Source organism: Fundulus heteroclitus, chromosome 16 (assembly GCF_011125445.2).
Source record: "Fundulus heteroclitus isolate FHET01 chromosome 16, MU-UCD_Fhet_4.1, whole genome shotgun sequence".
In the NCBI taxonomy this organism is placed as follows: domain Eukaryota; kingdom Metazoa; phylum Chordata; class Actinopteri; order Cyprinodontiformes; family Fundulidae; genus Fundulus; species Fundulus heteroclitus.
In genome coordinates this window covers 27,506,517-27,527,045 of record NC_046376.1, presented here as the reverse complement: position 1 = coordinate 27,527,045, position 20,529 = coordinate 27,506,517, and the positions used below count along the sequence as shown (strand labels likewise).

At 45.7% G+C, this 20,529-nt stretch overlaps 1 protein-coding gene across 3 annotated transcripts in view; it reads right to left on the bottom strand.

The window, feature by feature from the left end:
- Positions 1–20,529, bottom strand: part of tnrc18 (trinucleotide repeat containing 18) — a 68,500-nt gene that overhangs the window by 10,991 nt on the left and 36,980 nt on the right. For all 3 annotated transcript variants that reach the window (XM_036148337.1, XM_036148338.1, XM_036148339.1), the window contains exons 6-24: positions 17,653–17,740; positions 16,666–16,880; positions 14,841–14,987; positions 13,299–13,483; positions 12,750–13,149; positions 10,640–11,563; positions 9,223–9,368; positions 9,002–9,135; positions 8,779–8,892; positions 8,522–8,693; positions 8,123–8,435; positions 7,294–7,506; positions 3,961–4,164; positions 2,409–2,869; positions 1,912–2,040; positions 1,606–1,747; positions 1,384–1,501; positions 379–454; positions 96–204 (exon numbers count right to left, since the gene is read on the bottom strand). In XM_036148337.1, the coding sequence (XP_036004230.1) occupies positions 96–204; positions 379–454; positions 1,384–1,501; positions 1,606–1,747; positions 1,912–2,040; positions 2,409–2,869; positions 3,961–4,164; positions 7,294–7,506; positions 8,123–8,435; positions 8,522–8,693; positions 8,779–8,892; positions 9,002–9,135; positions 9,223–9,368; positions 10,640–11,563; positions 12,750–13,149; positions 13,299–13,483; positions 14,841–14,987; positions 16,666–16,880; positions 17,653–17,740 (4,290 nt within the window). The remainder of the gene's footprint in view (positions 1–95; positions 205–378; positions 455–1,383; positions 1,502–1,605; positions 1,748–1,911; positions 2,041–2,408; positions 2,870–3,960; positions 4,165–7,293; positions 7,507–8,122; positions 8,436–8,521; positions 8,694–8,778; positions 8,893–9,001; positions 9,136–9,222; positions 9,369–10,639; positions 11,564–12,749; positions 13,150–13,298; positions 13,484–14,840; positions 14,988–16,665; positions 16,881–17,652; positions 17,741–20,529) is intronic.

The following is a 20,529-nucleotide window of genomic DNA, read 5'->3' as shown; positions in this document are numbered from 1 at the left end:
TGTTTGGGAGAAACGAAGAAAAAAAAAACATTGTTTTAGTTTTTTGCCTAGTCCTGCTGACTAGCAGTCAGGGTGTTTGTGTGCCGCTGTCGCACCGTTGACAACCGTTCCCGGGTAAAGGCAGCGGTACTGCTGACTCCAGTAGGCAGCGATCCGGGTGCCCTCTGGGAGGTAACGCACGGACGGAGGCTTCACGTCGATTATCTGCAAATGCACAAATATTTCACACCAATCTCATTTTTTCACATTTGTCCAACACTTTCATACTTGCACCTCCTCAAAGCAGCTCTCACATCCCGGGTAAAACCAGCAAAGTGTAAAAGTGTAAGAGTCTGGGAGTGCAGACAGACATATGTGAGGGAGTTGCAGTTTACTCACAGCTTCCTGAAGCAGTTGTTCCAGGCAGTAGATGTGCGGTCGGTTTCCTCTCTCCCCCTCCACCACCACGCTGTATCTGCAGGGAGGAAACGGAGGAATAAGAGGGGAAGGGGTCTGACGTTTGGGGAGGGGGGGGGCGTCAATGCGCCGGGGCTTTGAACTACGCTGGCGGACTGAATCCAGCTCACTCTGAGGTACAGATTTGAGTCCTTATCTCGGTTCCGACTGCTCTGAGGGGTACCAGGCAGCGGAGGATGTTGTTTTTAAAACTATCGCTGCAGTACTTTAACAGGGGCTAAAAATACAGCTGACATGGCAGTAATACCCACGAGATAGCAGCTTCCAACTTCAGCCAAACGATCTAAAGTACAAAAGTGCTGCAACTTTTTTTTATTTGCATTTTTCAAACGGCAGAAAAAAAACAATATAAGCTCATGAGACATAAACCAGCTGCAGCAGCAGCACTAAAATAAAAATAAAAAAGGGTATAAAGCGCTTTGCAAAAATATTTAGGCCACACTGATCACAAAAACGTCTGTATTTCATTGCAATTTTACGTTACATGCCAAACTAAAATTACAGATCATTTTAAAGTTGAAGGAAGATGGTTTTACATTATTTTTACGCATACAAATCCGAATAGTGAGGTTTGCCTTTGGCCCCCATTCACTCCCTAAATAAAATTGAGCTCAACTAGCTGTCTACAGAAGTCACATAATTAATAAAAACAGTCCAGATCAAACTAAGGACATCATCCCAATGGGGAAACGTGGTGGTGGCAGCATTATGTTGTGAGGCTAATTGTTTTTTCAACAGATACAAGACAGCTGGTCAGTGTCAATAGGATGAAGGGAGAAAAAGGACAAATGTTGGAAGAAAACCTGTAAGAGGCTGCAAAAGACTTCAGACTAAAGGTATGCCTTTCAACAGGTATGCCGGGCTGCATAATTTCAGCTTATCCGTATGTTCACAGCCCTTCATGGCTGAAGGCTCACGTTTACTCACATGTCCGGGGAGTGAACAGTGTTCACATGTCCTGCGTAGAGAAGCTGGTCGTCCATCGGGATCAAAACTCTGAGTCCATCCACCAGAGAGTCCTTATCCAACACGCACTGCACTGGAGCTGAACACAACAACAACAACAACAACAACACAGCCGCGCCGTTAATATGCCGTCCTCTGAGGTGCTCCAGAGGGGTACGTCTCGCGTTATGCGCGGATGCCGACCAGGCGTGGAAGACCTCTCGGAGACGCTGCTGTTCCGCGGAGGGAGGAGCTCGTCTTCGCTGAAGCTGCTGTCCTGGTTTGGCTCGAAGTCTTCGTCCGCTGCCATGCTCTCCATCAGTCGGCTCACAGCGCCCCTGGACGGCTATGAGAAGACCCAGAGATTTGTTACCATTTGGAAAAAAACTCTAACTGAAGTATAATGAAAACAAGTTTCAGCTAATTTAAAAATAACATTACTGGACCAAAATACATCATATTAAACTAGAACTACGTTCTAAATAGCAACAACCCTCCCCCTTTACTGACCTCTCTTGCTTTATTCTTGCCTTTGGATTGGATCTTGTGCACCGGGCTCAGAGGCGCGGCCCCATCCGACACCGGGCTGCACAAAGTGGACGGGCTGACCGGCACAGAAGAGTCCTTCTGCTTCTTTTTCTGCGTTTCGGGGGAGAAAAGGTAAAAAGAAATGAGGCCTGCAGATGCACGAAAGGCAGCAGTTACCATCTTGGTGACAGATTTCCATCTTTACACACGCATCAACACAGACTGAGGGTGCAATGTTCCCAGGCTGCCTGCAGTTATCCTGTCTCGTCAACAACATGACACAGACAGGAGGAGGGAGCTGCAGTGACTGAAGTGCAGAGGAACCCTGCTGGCACCCCGACACACGCGCTCAGAAAAATGTCAAGAGAGGGAGAAAAGGATGCAGAGTATCAAGCTGGAAAGGAGGATGAAGGAAGAGAAGCGAAGACACAGAGGCTTTTATTTACACCCGGTGAGTTAGTGATAAGTCACAGACATACTTTTATCACGTCTTTGCCCTCTCGGACAGCTGGGGTGGTTTTCGGTTTGACGGAAGGCTTGGGCGTGAGAGCCGGGGCCGAGACGGAGGACGAGGAGCTCTGACTGGTGGAGCAAGACGTCGACAGAGACGTCTGACTGGCCGCGGTGGTGGCGTCGTGGAGGAAGATCCTCTCGCTGCGCCGCCGGTTCCAGCCCTCGTCCTCGCTGAAGCCCCCGATGCCGGCGGAGAGGTCGAAGCTGAATCTGCGGGGAGATCGGGGCGACGGGCGGGTTTTTGTCAGAGGCTTTCGCTTGGCCGGCAGCGCTTCATCTCGCTTGGTGGGGCTGGCCTGATCGCCTCGGCGGGTAGCCGGCGGCAGGAGGGGCAGCTCGGGGGCCGAGCGCCTCCCGTGCAGAAGGGAAGGGAACTTCCTCTGCCTCAGGTCTGAGCCGGAATCTGACCACTCACAGTCTGGTGAACCTGAGACGGGGGGAAAAAAAGATGCTCAAGGCATGCAAAAAGGCTTTTCTTCTATGATAAAGCTCCATTTACCGTCATGTTTTTTATTGGGATTTTATGTAAGTAACCAACACAGAGTAGTGCATATTAGTCAAATAAAAAGGGAAACGATACAGGCTTTAAAAATAAAACTCTGAAAAGTGAGGCATGTATTTGCATTCATCCCTGCAGAGTTTATACTTTGTTAAAAATAACTCTCTGTAACTACAGCTGCCATGCTTGTGGGGTTTGTCTCTACCAGCTTTAAAAACACCTCAACACACACAGTTTCTCCACTTCACTTCCAACCAACTCAGTGTCAGTCAGACTGGATGGGAAGTGTTTGTAAAATACAGTTTTAAAGTTTTGCCACAGATTTTTAATTGGTTTTGGACTTTGACTAGGCCATTCTAGCGCTGAATGTGCTTTGATCTGAACATTTCCATTGTAGCTCTGGTTATATGTTTGGGGTTGCTGTCCATTACAGCCTCTAACAGGTTTTCTCTCAGGATTACCCTGCTTAGCTGGGCCGAGAATCCCCAAATCATGATGCTGTCGCCTCCATGTTTCACTACGGAGAAGGCTCTTTAGGTGGCTGACAAAGTCTCAGTAGGTTTGCAGTAGAGCCAGATGACGATGCTTAAAGATTGGGAGATTGTTTTATAACCTAGCTTGGCTTTCAGCTTCTCCTCAACACGCTCTGCTGTGTTCCTTGATCTTCATGGCACTACCTGTTGACTGCATACTCTCACTTTTCAGACCTTTATTTTTTAATGAACCGTCCCTCTAGTTTTTTTTTTCTCTAGTTCTTAAAATCCCAGTAAAAGACAAAAGTTTACAGTTTTTACGGTGGAAATATAGATCAGTTCAACAGATAGTAATACTTGAGCATGGCATCATAAATCTGAGAGAAATGATCCAATTAGAAATGTTTCAACCCTGCTGCGCCACTTGGATTAACTCGCTGACACTTTAGTAACCTCAAAAAAACAAGATATACTAGAATGTATGTTTCTTTTTTTCAAAGACATCCAAGTCAAAACACTGATAATTCGCATCCATCTTGGTTTTACCCAGAGTGCTCTGCCTGCTGCTGCTGCTGCTGCAGTGCTTGCCTTCATGGAGGAGGCTCAGCGGGGGCGGGCTGACCGGGAGGGCGCTGGCTGCAAACCTGGCTAGCAGACCCAGCCCGCTCTCCTCACAGCCGCCATCGTCGTCGTCATCACAACCATCGCCGCCCGAATCAGACTCGTCCTCCTCTTCATCCTCCGAGGTCTCTGTGTGGGAGAGAAAACCATGAGCACAGGTGTAAAGACGGGTTGCCGTAAGCGTCAGGGATCAGTCTCTCACTTCGTGTAATTTCTAATGACTTCAAAATGCAGAAAATAAAAAAAAAAAATACATAAATATAGACAATATCCTAAGTGGAATCTCGAGAACAATGCATCTATGCAGTCAGGCACGCAAGTCCTGGAGGTGTAGCTTGGTGAGAAACAACAGTGGAGCGAGAAGATTCAAGGTCCAAACCACTGCAGCCTCCTTTCACGCTGTAAAGCTGCACAGAAATACAGAGCGGCCGACCTTTGTGAATCGCCACAACCATGCACGAGATGTGAGCAACATTTACACACGCACCACACACACACACGCACGTCTGTAGACACCGGGTGAGTCGAAAACCTGGCCTCAGACGGTTCGTATTAATGGAACGAGAAGACGAAGGAGGGAAGGAAAATAAAAGGCTTCCTTTCCGTCCGACAAACCAGCAGAGCATAGAGAAAGGCAGACACAAACACACACATTGTGGCATACTGCTGGTCGAGCTGTGCGTTGCTGGAAGTTAGCTGTTAGGTCCAGAGCAGCAGATGAACAGGAGGAGCGTCTCCTCAGGGGTTAGAGTGTTAACAGTGAGGGTGGATGCACAGCACATGAAGACCTAATGTTGCATTATTAATAGAGAGGAGGCCGAGAAGCTGCTTCTCACCACAAATGTTGCCATTTAAAATACAGTTCCCCTGAAAACTACTCATGCTCTCTGAAAGTCCCTTTTGCACATTTTGTCACGTCACAACCACATCTTTCAATGCATTTTACTGGGCTTTTGAGAGACACATGGTAACGCAACACTGCAACGGCCAAAATAAAATGAAGATCCAGCACGTTCCTTCTGATCTCAACTAGCTATAAAACAGCATCCCAAGCGTTAAAAATCTCACAGATCATTGTTCAATCCACCATCCATGCATCTGGTGATGCATCTAGTGGTGATGGCATCATGCTGTAGGGTGCTTTAATTCAGGAGGGACAGGGAAGCTGGTCAGTGATGTTGGATTGAGATAAATTCAGGGCAATCCTGGAAGTAAACCTGTTGGAGGATGCTAAAGACCCGAGACTGGGCCGAAGAGTCGTCTCTAAGCAGGACAACAAACATGGTGGCAGAGGTGGTAGTCTCAGAATGGACCAGTCAAAGTCCAGAGCTAAGGCTAGTTGAAAATGATGTTCATGGATGCTTCCCTTCAATCCAGACTGAGCTAAATCCATTTTGCAAAGAAAAAAAATGTCAGTCTCTACATGGAAGACATAAACCTGAAAGACTTTCTTCTGTAGCTGCAGAAAATCTGGAAAACATGGACTCTGGAGGTTTGAATAGAAATATACATCACAACTTTCCGAATTGTGATTTGTAAAAGTAATTATTCAACTTCACAGCTCACCACAGTCGCCCTCCCACAGCGTGATGCTGACACCAGGTTTCCCTGTGAAGATCGTGTGCTCAGGGTGATAGTTTTCTCCCCCTCGTAATTTCTTTAGTTTAACAGCTGATCGATTTTGATAAATTAGGAGCCACCTTGTATTTGTACACAAATTTTTCATCTGATTTCAATGCGTTCCAGGTTGTGGTTGAAATGGGACAAAATGTGGAAAAAGTTCTGGCAGCATGAACACTTTTGCAAGGTCACTACACATTTTCCACACAGGGACCAAATTCTCGTGCTGTACTGTGAATCCACGGTGTGTTAACGGCAGCAGACAGGCGTTTACAACAAGCAGGCACTGAGAGGACAGCCCTGTGAGGCCCCTTTGGCAATATGCTCTCCTTTGTGATTTGAGCCACCATGGTTACGTCCTCTGTTCCCGTCCAAACACCAAGCAACCCTCCTTTAAAAACTTTTAAGCCCCACAGAAGACAAAGGCGGGGAAGTGGTGGTAACCATGGCTAGCTTTAAAGAACTTCAAATTTGTGAAAAACAAAACAAAACAAAAACAAATGAACAAGATAAAAGTTAATGTTCTGAGAATGTAGCTCAGTTTCTGCATGTTTCATGTTAGTGTTCAGTAAATAAAATAAAATAAATTGAGAGGGAGGGGCACTTCCTACTTACAGAGCAGGTGACAGGGGTGTGGCCTCAGGCAGGGCGGGGCAGCGCAGCGACGGGAGCGCAGCCTAGCCTTAGCGCAGACTAGCTTTAAAAGCAAAGCCTTAGCCACAGCGTAGGGTCGCCGTAGCGAGGTAGTGTAGGCTCAAGGCTGCGCTAGTCCTGGCCAAGCTTCTGTAAAGTCGCAGCGGCAGCGGCACAAGCACATGGAACAGGCTGAGAGACACTCAAAGCATCATGGGAAGGGAAATAAAGTGGGGGAAGGGAGGGGGGGCGGGGTCAAGGATGAGAGGGGGACAGTGAGAGGACAGAGCAAGGTGTCTGAGAGAGAGCAGGGAAAAGGGTTATTTGAAGGTTTAGTAGACACACAGGAGGAGCTCTATTGTCCAAATATCCCTCAAATCTCAACACCGTCACGTCATCTGGAAACATTCAGGAGGAAATAACTCTGATCTACCTAGATTACGAGCAGATGAACCCAGGCACACCCAACCTGTGCTCTGATCTAACCCTGCGCTCGCCTTCCTAACGTGGTTCTCCACGGTTATCCAGGAGAGCCGAAGGGATATTTGACAAACAGAGCCTTGGATGTGTGAGGTGCAGTGGCAGCTGGACAGACTGACAGAAACAGACACAAGATGAAGCAGACACAAGGACCACAGCACTTTGCAATCTGTACCCATCAAATCAACATCTTTAATAAAGCTCAGAAATACAAAACTGCGATACAGCTTTGTGGACGAAGATCTCACAATTCACATGATTTGTACAAATGCTACAAAAAAAACAAACATTTTTTGCAATCCAGGCAATAAAAAAATCTCCATAGAAATAGGTCGACTCTTAAAAAAAACACAAAACACTGCAACTTGGCAGAAAAAGCCAGCAGCAAAAGAGGTAGGGATCACGAAGCTAACGCACAGTCTGACAGGAGCTAGCGTAGCCTCACCAGCTGTGAGGAGCCTCACAGACACACAGCTGCCTGACTCAGCAGAAAAAGGCTTGGAGCTGTAAGATTTGGTCAGTAACCTTGGTCGAAGGAGTCGTCAGAGGAGCTAAGGCCCGCCTCCTCCAGCAGCAGGGATAAGTGCTTGTGTTTCTTCCTGGAAGATTTCTGACTGGGGAGCAGGGAGGTCGGCGACGACGCTGAGCGCCTCTTCCTGGTCGAGCTGTCGTGGGGACGCGTCGCGGAGTGAGGAGGCCAGCCCCCTCGAGAAGAAATGTGCTCCTCTGAATCTGAATCTGGTGCGGAGAGAGGGCGGTTAGTGATCCGTGGGGCCAGGAGCGTCAAAACAAGAAGTCACACAGCATGGATGATGGACTTTAGAGGAAAATGACCCAAAACCCAACAAGTAGACTTGATAAGCTTAATAATTAATAATCCATTTCTGGAACAGACTGAGGTTTGTAGTTGTAAACAAAAATATAAGCTCAAGGTAAAGGAATTCATTGCACGGCACTGAAAACTGGTGTGGATAGAAAAGTGACATTTCCTTTGGATATTTTTGCTTGGAACTGACTGATAATCAAAATAAATTTTCTAGTAGTCGAAAGAGTAAAATATGTATTTTACTCTTTCGACTACTAGAAAATTATATTTCTAGCTTCTTAGTTTTAGTAATGAGATAACGGCTGCATAAACATTAACCTAGTCGAGTCTCTTAGATCTGATGAGCTTGTTTATGGTTGACTGTGTGTCTGTCTATCACCCAAAGCTCCAGTTACATACACTGAAGTTTGTGGTGGCGATGTGAGAAAAGGTGAAGTTAAAGCGCTATAAATGCAGCCACCTCTGGAGAAAACATGTGACTCCACCACGTCAGGAATAATTAGCTGTATTTTCCCTCAGGGTACTCACTGTTGGAGCAACTGCTGAGCTCAGATCTCCTCGGAGAGAATACGCTCTTCTTCTGACTCTTCGCCTTTCGGACGGCCTCGGCGGCCGAAGCTTTTGCGGCCAACTTGAGTTTGCCGCCTTTGACCGCGGCGTGAACGCCTCGCTCCTTCAGCCCGCTTTCACAACACCTGCCCTTCGACTTCTCTGGCTTGGAGCTGGAGGTGAGGCTGCGGGCGGCTCCGAGGGAGCCGAGCTGCGAGAGCGAGAGCGCTCTGTCGAGGTCCGAGGCCAGCTGCTCCTGCTCGCACACGTGGCCGCGCTTCGCCTTCAGGGCCTACGAGACACCACCAGACTCATCACCGACATCAACAGCAAAGCAGTCTCTCCCTAAATCCAAAGATGCGCGACCAGGCCGCCTACCTCTAGGACGTGCGTGCTGGACGGCTCCTGGTCGCTCCAGCTCTTCTTCTTCTTTTTCTTCTTCTTCACCGCTCCAGTTTCCGCGTCGTCTTCGTCTCTGGACAAACGGAACCTCTTCCTCTGTCCTTCTCCGGCTTCAGAGTCCTCCGAGTATTGCACCGTCCGACCCACCCTGAGAGACGGCCACATTTACACTGTTAGGCGTGCAGCAGAAAGCGGTTTCACGGAGCAAAATTCAAAAAGGGGAAAGCCCTCACTTTCCAGGCCTGCTGTCCAGTTTGGTAGGTGTAGGCAACTGCTTCCTTTTCCTGGGTCTTCCCCTGCCACGTCTGGTCAGACTCCTCCTCTCCTCCTCCTGCTGCTGCCTCTCTCTGACATTAAACCAGAAGAAAGTCACATCAGAGTTACAGTGCAGTTGGATATGCGCAGTAGCAGCAACACTATCAACCATCCTCAGGTATCGGTGGATAAAAGGCCAACCTCTTGTCCCGGCGCCGCTGCAGCTTGCTCAGCTCTCTCTGCTTCTCCTTATACGTCTTCTGCAGCTCGGCCAGGCGAACGCGGTATTCCACCTCCACGGCGTCCAACACGTCCACAGCCATTTTGCTGTACAGCTGCAGGGAAAGACGAGAGACCAACGTGAGAACCCCGCTGGCGAGGTTTAATTGACCGTCGCGCATTCCTCTCGTTTATCCTCTTACTGGCTCTTCCTTCCTCTGCCTCCAGCTGTACTTCTTGTCGGGGTCCAGGGTTCTTGGCAGATCGACGTGGGACTGCTTCTCTATAGCCTCCAGCAAGATCTGTCTGCTGGCATCGAGAAGACAGTCCAGGCCGTCTAATGTCAGATCTGAACGGAAAACGCACGGCGTTAGAAGATCAGAGGAAGAGGAGAAGAAAAGTACCAGAATGAGGCAGAGATGCACCGATCAGGCTTTTTCTGGCTGATAAGGACGGACGATTTTTTTCCCTTTTGGGTCTGACCACGAAAAAAAAATGTTCCGCGGGTTCTTTGATTGAGGTAATAGTTCTGAATCTGATTTTTACACTTTATTTAAAACAAATATTAACCATTTTAGCAGTCTGTCTTTGCACTGGTAGCTGATAAAGCGACACTTTTCAAAATGTTTTATGGTTAACTTTTCACTTATGTCAGTGCTCTAAAAAGAAGAAAATGAACTCGTATCTTCTTAAAATCTGTTATCTTAGGTCAAAAACTGTTTCCTATTAAGCAGGTTTTTGTTTTGTAGTGAAATCCAGTTATTTACTATAAAGCTAACTTTATTAGGCCTGGCTAAATAAAGTAAACCTTTACAAAGTTTCCTGTTCTTACTGCTGGGAATGAACTAGCGATTCAAAACAAACAACCAGTCTAGGACTACATTTTGGTTGTTTTTGAAGGCCAAAAATGCAATACCCTTTAAATGTTTCTACAAAGATTTACGGATTCCTTTGAAACTAAAATAAGACTAGTTTGATCTGTGCAGATTTTAGTTACTTTTTAAGAATAAAAAAAGGTTTTAATAAAGCATTAACATTCTTTAACATTACGATTTTGGCATGTGTGCCACAAAGCTTGGATGTTTCCACGGTTTCAAAAAATATTTAGTTTTCTTGTTGCAAATAGCAAATGAAAAGAAAGCAGCATTTCTGTCCTGGATAAAAACCTGCTCTTCATCGTGACTTTGTATATATTTTTTTTTAGGTAAAGTACGTTTTCGCTTTGTCAGACTATTTTATAATAGTGTCCATTTTTTATTCGTAATATTATTTGTGCTCCGTTAAAAAGGGAATCCGCTACAGCTTTCCATTTCAAACAGTCCATTTTTGTCGGTCTCTATATCAAACGTAAAAGAAAGAATTGCAAAAAAAAATCAGAATTTATGCATCAAAGTAACAACTTGATCCACTTTTATCAAAGTCAACGCAGTGGAAAGTTCATCCCTGCTGGTGCGTTCACAGACTGTTGGCTACAAGAGTTCTTAGTTTGATGCATTTAATCTGCTTTTTAGTGTTTGAGCTGCCAGTCAGAGGCAATCAAAGGAAAAATCGTCCAGCTCTGATTTCTAGCTGCCTGATTGGTGCATCTCTACAACGGGTGCGTTGACAGTGACGGCTTGCCTTGTGTCTGGAAAATAAGCTCCGTCTCATTTTTAGCCATTTGACTGAGGAGGGCCATCCCCTCCAGAGCCACCATCTCCAGAGTTCCCGCGCTGCTGCAGTCTGAAGCAAAGGGAGGATTGTCCACCTGAGATTCAAGCGTTGGGATGGGTGGGGTTGTGGGTCGGGCCTGGGCCATCTCGCTGGCTGTGAGCAGGGCGAGCATCCCTCCCATGGGATCCTCTGAGCTGATGACAAGAGGGAGGGGAGGGTGGAGGACGGGAGGCTCACAGGTACTTTCCTCCAAACAGGGAGGGAAGGAGTCTGATGGAGCGTCGGGCGCCTCCAGCTCACACACAGATGTCTGCTCTGGTGACGCACACGTCGGAGGCATCTCCTGGTTGTCTGAATCCACAGAGATGGATGGGTGATATGGGGCTAGCTCTGCTTCCTTTATTAGTTCTGGTTTAGGTTCATCTTCTGCAGGAACGGGGGGCACGGCTTTAACCGCCTGACATGAGTTAGACGACGCTTCCGTTTTAATCACGCCTTCATCGCTCTCTTCCTTTCCCACGTCTTGTGGAGGCGGAGGACTGGGAGTCTTCGGGGCTTGTCTGTCTACCTCATTATCTTTGTGTTCCCGGTCGGCGCTGCGGCTCAGCAGAAGAGGACTGAGGGGCTCCGGTGTCAGCTCGGGCTCAGGGTGCTCCTCACGGGGTGGCTGTTTAAGGAAGGACCCCGCCTTCAGTGGCTCCAGATTCTGGGGCTTGATTTCTGCATCTAAAAGCCTTGAATGGTGGTGAGTTGGAGTTAAAGGAGCACAAGGCGCAGGAGAACAAGATCGATGTGCTTCTGGGTTCTCAGCTGTCGATGCTGGGATGTGATAAGGGGGGAAGGAGCCATATGGTGCAGTGATGGATTGGTATGGGTAACCTGGAGGCAGATCTGCAATAGAGGTAAAGCAAAACACAATCATGTCATCGATTTATTTTAGAAATACAAGGACCTGTTTTAGTTTATTGTGGACTATTTCAAACGCACTCGGGGACTAAATTATACATACAAGCTCAGCTATACAACATATTTGGATTTGATCAAAATGTCTGCTAGCAAATGGCAGAGAGACCACACACTTTCTGAAGCCATTGGCTTAATTCTGACTGGATACTGACTCATCATGTTTGCAGAATTGGTAGAGATCATATAATCTGGTTGGGTTCGTTGTATGGGGCCCGCTTTTGAGCTAAATATAAACTGGAAGAGGCTGTGCACGGTAAAGATGGCTTAACATGAATATAAACTTAAAATCTGCAGCGTGAGAAACAAGTGAAGCGATCAGGCTGAATTGTGCAGCCGCCAACGTGGACAAGCCAAATCCTACATAGATCCAACTAGTTGATCACAATGACAAATAATGTGTTGGAAATAATCAACGGGAGACTTTTAAACCCAAGAACATTCACTGTCAAGCATAATGATGGCAGCAACTGAGTGCAGTAGGAGAGAAGGACCACAACCATGTTCATCAGCTGCACCCCAAATGACATTTAGACAGATATTCAAACAGGAAATGGTTCCTTCCTACGAGTTGATACCATCCATGGGATGGAACCCTCTTACCCTGTTCAATTTATACAATGTGCTCTAAAAAACGCTTTTAAGTAAAATGTATCATCATCATTATCATCATTATTAACTATTATTATACAGCAGGCTAACATTCAGCTTCGTTAATGGCCCAGACCTCAACCTAACAGCAAGTGGACTAGGCTTAAAAGCTAATTTAAATGATCTTTACCATCTGTGATAAGAAGAGGGGTCTAACATCTGGCCAGAGTTGTGCTCGTGGCTACGGAAAATGTCTTCTTTCTTTGCAACTTGTCAGGAGGCATTTACCCAAATACCAGCGGAGGTGTACGTACATTTTTGATTGGATTAAAACTTTTGCACCCAATTCTAGCTGCTGAAAGTCAGCTTGTTGTGCTGCAACAATGCATCATCAAAAGCCCAGCATTAGTATGACGTTGACGGCATTGACGGGGGTTTGTGAAAGCCTGACAGGAGCAGTACAGACCGAACAAAGCATGGCGACCCCAACAATTTAACCAATACAACAATATTTAACACTTACCAGAGTAGATGCCTTGGAAGGGTGTAGTGGCTGACTTTTTCCTCTGCTCCCTCACTCCCACCTCCCCCTCCTCCTGTTTGGGTCGTCGCGGCGAGGACGGGGGCGGGGAAGCGGAGCGTGGAGATGTCGGGTGCAGCAACAGCTTTGGTGCGTGAGACACGACTCTGTGCCCTCCCTCCTCCGACTTCAGCGTGGCCACCGGGGAGGGGGTCGGAGGCAGAGGGGTGAGCGAGGACGTGGATGGAGTTGGAGAACGAGAGGGATGGGGAGGCTTGCGAGGATGCAGCACAGGTGAGGGTGATGGGGAAGATATGGACGAGGGTCGGGTTTTTGGGTCGGTGTTCCGCTTCTCCGCTTTGTCTTCGATCTCCGGCCGATGCTCACTGGCCTTCAGGCGCTCCTGGAACAAAGCGGGAGTGAAGTCGCTGACAGGTAAATGAACTGTGAGCGTGTTGTCACACACTTTGCTCTGGTGCAGAAGTATTCATGTTTTGTCCGCGTTGCGCTTGCTGCTGCAGGCGGATGTGCACACAGTAACAAGGGGCTTACCACGATCTGTGCGTTCCTCTGAAGCTCCAGCACCTGCGCCGTGTGCTGCTGGATCATGAAGAGCTCCTGCTGCCGCAGGATCTGATGCTGAGAGAGGAGCTGCAGCTGGGCGGCGTGCTGCAGAGAGCTGCCCGTGCCGTACACGCTCGACCACACCGGGGCCCCACGCTCCAGTACGTCGCCTCCTGCAGCACAACACCAAGGAATGCAAAACACAGCAAACTTTGACAGCATATTCAAACCACACTATATGCGTTTGAAGCAGCCAAGTCATTTGTTACTAGCGTTAGAAACATTAGCATTTACTGCAAAACCGGAGTGTGAATGCCCGGAAGCTAAACAGGTAACCTGACCTGCTACAGAAGCTGAACTGAAGTGGAAACTAGTATAAACTAGCAGGAAATTCAGAAAAGAAAGTTATTTGTCAGACGGCAATGATCCATTCAGTACTTCATGGAGAAGCTGCTCTAATTTTTCCATGGGCTCCTAAAGAGAACTGGATCAGGTTTTCTGGCTTCTGAGGCTTACAGTTCACATTAATGAAGAGGCTGCAGTTCAAACATGACAGTGTTCACAAGTGAAGAAAAAATAAGAATTATACATGTATACAAAATAAAAGGGCACTCGTTTTCTTACGTTATGGTTTCAAAAGATTCAAGAACTTTATAAATGCAAAAGCACAGCAGTTGAGCGGTGATAAGATTCACTAAACCAGAATAAGTGATATTTGGAAAATAGCCCAAGAAGAAAAGCTGTATTGCTTGGTATCAGCCAAATCCTTCTCATTTAGAGGCTCAACATTGTGTCCAGCTGGAAGTAAGGAGCAGCCGATAATGATGTCCTAAACATTTCTTCCTAGATTTAGCGAGAAACAAATTTCCAGACTTGTTGGCCCTTTAGATAAACTTTAAAATCTAAAATACTTAAGTTCACCATAAATGAGTAGCAGTTGTTTCTGCACTGTTGAAACTTTAAATATAGAATCTGCAAAAAAACAGACTAAGTACAAAAAAACAACAACAGGACAGACAGAATGAAGAACGAGGAAAGAGAGAGAAGGGTCTAAAGGAAGACAAGGCAAATTTATTTGTATAGCACAATTCAGTACAGAGACAAAGTGCTTTACGTGATAAAATATAGGAAAATAAAACAGAATAAAAGCAAGCAGGAATAAAATGTAGAAACAAAATAGAACATTAAAAACAGTTGGTCTTAAAAAAAAAAGTTTAACTAATGATGTTTCAGGAACACAAAACACATCAAATGTATCAATGTGTAAAGATAGATTTCAACATTTAAACGGTCGAAATAACATAATAGAAACCAAAAGAAGGTAAAGGCAAGAAAAAACCCCATAAGACTGTAGATGTGAGAAATGTATTCATCTTTTTTGAAATTTTCCAGGAGGAAAAACCCTCCGGTTTGAAATGCGTCTCATCGCTCGCTTGTCAAATTTGAGAAAGCGTCGCTGTGTGTGCAATCACGCCTTCATCTGATTTCATATGTCATAATGCTGCCAGAGACGGACAGCAGCTTTCATACCGTAATGTGGCAGGTGCTCAGTAGGGAAGACGATCAGCTGTCCAGACTGCGGGTCCCTGGCAAACTGGTAGTGGGGGGGCATGGAGCCCGGCAGAGAGGGCGGGTAGCCTGGGGGGAGGGTCTGGTGGAGAGGGGTGGGGGCCAGGCCTGAATGAAGCAGGAGGGAAGAAAAACAAACGCAGCGACAGATGGGTTAAAATAAAAACAAGACAAACTCAGCTGAATTCAAAAGCATTTAGCGAGTATTTTTCTCCCTCCAGAATTCGGCCACATCTTGTTGTTTTTAGGCCTCCACGTCTAGACAGAAAAACCCTGAGGGACTTCTGCGCGAGCATGTGTCTCTCTGTTTAGTGTTATCAGATGGTGAATGAACGCTTACATAAGTAAGTGATTGTGTGTCTTGGTGCTGTTATTTCAGGACAGCGAGCGTAGGAAAGTCCAATAAGGGCCAGGAATGTCTGAGGCAACTGACCCCCCGGAGCCTGCTGCTGGACAGACCGTCTGACGGGGAGACAACGCCTCCCTGTTCTGCTGGACCAATCAGAGGCCGCCACATGGGCGCATGGAGAGCGTGTTTTGGACCATGATGACAGGCAGAAAGACGGGGATACTGCTCGAAAAGGTCTAAGGCCAATGATCTGAAATACAGTTTTGCAAAGTTACGTAGCACTGATACTAGGTTGTGTGCTGTTGTTGTTGTTTTTGACTGGAAAATGTTTCCCGAAGAACCCGATTACATGATGAAAGTGTCAGCATGTTACATACTAACAGCAAACAGCACAGGGTGCCTACACATTTTTCATTTTGAAACTGTAATATTTCAAAAACAAAACCCTTTTCTGCTGTTTTTGTAACATTAGAAAATATTCATTTTAAACTGCTTGGATAAAAATCCTTGCTGTAGTTTCCATAAACCACTAAAAACAGCCTCCAGTTTCCAGTGTGTTTATCAGGACATTTCACGGCTTCTTTTGGCATCTGGAATAACTCAAAACGACATCTGTTGTAAAATCTCTACCCTTTTGCACTTCCTAAACAAAAATTTGAGTATGCTACATGAATATAGATTCAGTAAAGAAGAGTTTGTGAACTTCGGGAGGTTTAGTTGAATAAAATAACCTTTAAATAATAAACCTTTAAATAATAAAGTAGCCTTTTATATTAATTTGGTAAAAAAAGAAAAGAAAAAAAAAAAACATACCAGCTTCAGAGCAAGATTTGGCATTTTAACCAGGGTAAGGTCCAGTGAATTTGTAACGGATTCAGTCCAGAAAGTAGTGAAAGAGAAATTTTTCTTAATCTTTCAATTTGTGCATTCACACAGTTAATTGAAAACTAAAGTGCTGATGACTAAAATGTAGAACTTGAAGGTGTGGTTTGGCCAATCAAAGGTCAAGAATGTCACTTGAATAATACTCTGAGCAAAAAAACAAAAAAAACAACAACAAAACAACAAAAAAAAAATCATTAAATCAAGCTTTGTTAAATTTGCGTGATTTAGAAAAGTGAGAGCCAAAGTTGTATCCATGAACCATTTTATTTTTTTCATATTTACCCAGGCATAGAACCTGGTCAAAGACAATTTAATGTATTTACATACTCTCTAAGGTTGCCCAAGATCCCTAACAACCTACCTGCATTAAATATCATGTTAAACAATTCTTTAAAGTCTAGATCATCAGAAAGACTTTCTGAAACAACCACAGCCCTCGTTTTGACATCATGCATAGTGTGGCAAGGAATCTGAAGGCATCGCCTCAGAAGACTGAACATATTTGCATGAGACGGTTAGCAAATTGCATCAGTGACATGCCCATTCACATACCGTATGGAGAGCTGGAGAGCCAGACCGGCGGGGCTCCGGGCCGGGGCATCCAGGGGTGAGAGGTCAGGGTTGAGGGGTCGGGAGGCCACCGCCCTGCCCCCCCTGTGACCATCAGGTTAGGGGTCATGAGGCTGGGCGTCATCATACTAGGTGTCAAGCCGCTAGACAGAGGGACGGGGTGCATCTGAGTGAACTCGGGCAGATTCTTGGACTCTCTGAATGGAGACAACATCAAATGCTGCCTTTAGGAGCATGAATGAAGGACACGATGTGTGCGCGTTGTTTGTAGCTACAACAATGTGCATACTCTAAACCGCAGGGCCTTGAAAAAGTGTGTACACCACACATTTTGACAATACAACCACAGACTACAACCTATTTTATTGGGACTTTAGGTGATAGAAACACAAAGAAGCTCATAACATCATCCAGGCCTAAACAAATAAAACTTAAGTACAATGCATACACGCAAAATGCCACGGGTGGCGAATTACTAGCCCTGAACATCTCGCTGAGCACACCGTACCATGGTGAAACATGGTGGTGGCAGCATCATGCTGTGGAGATGGATGGAGCTAAATGCAGAGAAAAAAATGCCACAGGCTTCAACGCTGGATGCTCACTTTTGGATCAAAGCAAGTTTATGTGTTTAAATGGCCTAGTCAAAGTACACACTTAAATCTAACTGGGAAGCTGTGGCAAGACGCGCCTCATCCAATCTGAATGAAAGGTGGGTCTACAAAGTGTGTAACTAACTAAAATGTTCAGATCTTTATTTGTAAAAAGCTAAATACATTTCTGTACACTTGACAACTACGCACTACTTTGAGTTGTTTTTTTCACATTAAATTCCAATAAAATACACTGAAGTCGGTAGATTATACGACAAAATGGAAAATATTAAAGCAAGGTGCTGTACATGCAGCAGGGTTTGCGTCAATAAGAATAATTTAATTGAAAAAGAGCCCAGCAGCTGTGCATCCTCACCTGATGACCTTCTCTTGCTCACGTTCCAGCCGGCCAGCCAGCAGTCGCTCATCATGATGGCGAGCACGCTCTTCCCCTCGATCCTCATCTACAAACAAAACCTCATTTTTAGGGCTAGGCAAGTTTATGTGCAGCATATTTCAATAACAAGACAGTTCAGAGTTCTGTAAATGAACAGAACAGCAGAAAATAAAACATCGCACTGCAGTGGAATAGTGGCAGCAGGTTAAGATGTAAGGCGAGTTGGACTCCATTTTATTCCCATGGTTTTTAAACCCATTTCAAAATTTTCAATACAACTAAATTATGATTACTAGGAGACGTAAAAGAGCAAATGATGGCGGATCTGTGGTGAGAACAGGAAAAGTGTGTGTGACAGAGAGAGAGAGAGAGAGAGAGAGAGAGAGAGAGAGAGAGAGAGAGAGAAGGGAGAGGTGGAGAGGACAAGGTAACACCAGCTAGATAATAGGGTGCGTGACACAGCCTGTCAAAACAAGATGAGAAGCAGAAAATACAACGCTGGGCGTCAGCCTGAACACAGACCGCGTTCATACTGTTAAAAACAAAAAAAACATGGTGACAGTTACAGCTCCTCTAGTCAGCTCTCATCAATTAATAGTGTAGGGCCACAAGAGAAGTGTGAACATGCCACCACCGCCTCATTACTGCATTAACACACTGAGAGGCCCAAATTCCTGCCGATTGTCAGGAGAGAGAGGAGAAAAAAAAAGCTGACAGCCGTGCTCAGCCAGGCTGTGCAAAATAAACATGAGGCTGTCCAACCCATATTCTCCCCCTGAACCCTCCTCCATCTCATCAGTGCAGACTGAAGGTCCCTGGGCAGCAGAAGGGTTTAATACATGTGTGCTGCTGAACCCTTCAGGTCTGCTCTCCCTCTCTGTGTGTGAGTGAAGCCTCCACAGGGACAGAATACGTTAACAATCCCCTATATGCTCTGTAGGAAAGCTTTCTGTTACCAGGGCTACAGAGGCTTTCCTACATGCTAGCTGCTGCCTCACAGAGACATTAACGAGCATTGTGGACCCATTCTTCACTCCCTCTCCTCGTCGCTGGCCTTCCTTCCCTTTCTGAGCCCAGATTCACCGTCACGCGCTCTCTGTTCAGGATCCCTGCACATTATTCATGCAAACACTCCAGACTTTAAGCTCAAATAACGTCGATAAACAAAAGGTTTACTATGAATTCATGACAGATATTCCTACAGGAGAAAGACTTTGATCATCAACCCTAAGAGGCAGGAAGGAAGGAAGAGTGCAGGAAGGATGAAAGGAGATAAAGTAGGTAAGAGACAGCACAAAGAATGAAGAAAAGGACACATGAAGGAAAATATGAGGAAGATAGGATACAAGAAATGAAAGAGACAATGAAGAAAAGAAAAGAAGGATGGTTATTGGTCCTCAAGTAAGGAAAGAAAGGAATAAAAGACAAATGATGAAGGGAGGGAGGAAAGACACCATAAAGGAAAGAAAGGACACAATGGTAGATGGCAAGTAGGACACAAGGAAGGAAGGAAACAAAGGAATGACAAAGGAAGAAAAGAAGGGCTAAAGGAAGGAGGTAAAGAAAGATGGACCAGAGGAGGAGACGATTAGTCTTCATCTCTTCATGTAATCAGGGGGTCAGCTGACAGAGTAGCTGTCTTGCAATGGGAAAGTTGTGTGTTTGATTCCAGAGACATCACTGTCTCTTTAAGAGGGTAAGTAGATGGGAGTTACAGGCAGAGGTTAGAGTCCCCAGAGCAAGGCACCCAACCCCATCCGGCTTACCAATCCGTCTATCAGTGCGTAAAAATGAATAATCATCAAGATGGTCAGAAAAGCCACAATGAGGAGTTCAGTGCATCACAACAGGAAGTCTGGAAATTATTAGCTTCCATGGAAATGTTGTCAGTCTAAATGCGTAACGGAAACATTATCTTTGGGATTATAGCAGAATTTCTTCTTAACGAGCATTTAAAAATGATGTAATCAGCATCCGCTGCTGGCCTGACACGAGGGTATTTTGATGATGCATCTGTTTACGTATAAGGATTGAGCAATACCTCTGCACATTTCACAATCACCAGAGGAAGGCCTGGCTCTGAGGATGAATCTAGAGGCAGCCCTCATGACTTCAAATAAAAGTGAAGAGAGGAGAGGGCGTCCCAATGTTTGTCATCATCTTGACATGCACTAGTGAAACCTTTTCTTCATTTTCCTGTATCTAAACACTCAGTGATCTTAATTGTCTGTTTGCATCTCAGCCCATTTCAATTGAAGCATTTGACAGTGAGGGACCACAGTCTGCTCAACCAAGAACATCCAGGCTGAACCCCACGTTCAACACAGTTCAGAGTCTCCTCACACGCTCTACATGAACCTTTTAAACTGCTGCTGTCAGGCAAACATCACATCAGAAGCCTGCCAGATTATTGGGGAGAAAAAAAAATGCTTTTGCTCATTACTAAATTCAGGCTTACTTAACTTTAAAGCAGCAACAATTGATCATACCATAATCCTCATTCTTAAAATAACTATGTGCAAATCCCGATAGGATGCAACATTTGCCCAGCTATTATATTCCAGCCCACACACCCCAGGCTTATAATACACACGGATTGACTGTCACTCACTGCCCCATTTGTCACTAAAACCTCCCATCAGGTGTCCGCAGAGATGTTGAACCTCAAAGAACGGCCGCAACATTACAGTGATGGAAAGAGTAGTGAGAAGGATGCGGGTTAAAAGGAAATAATCGCAGAAATCTGACATAATACCAGCACCTGTTTCACTCAGATCGCACGGCTCTACTTAACGTGATAAAAAACCAACATTGGTAACGGCCATTGCAGCACAAAATCCAAGCGCAGCTACAGAG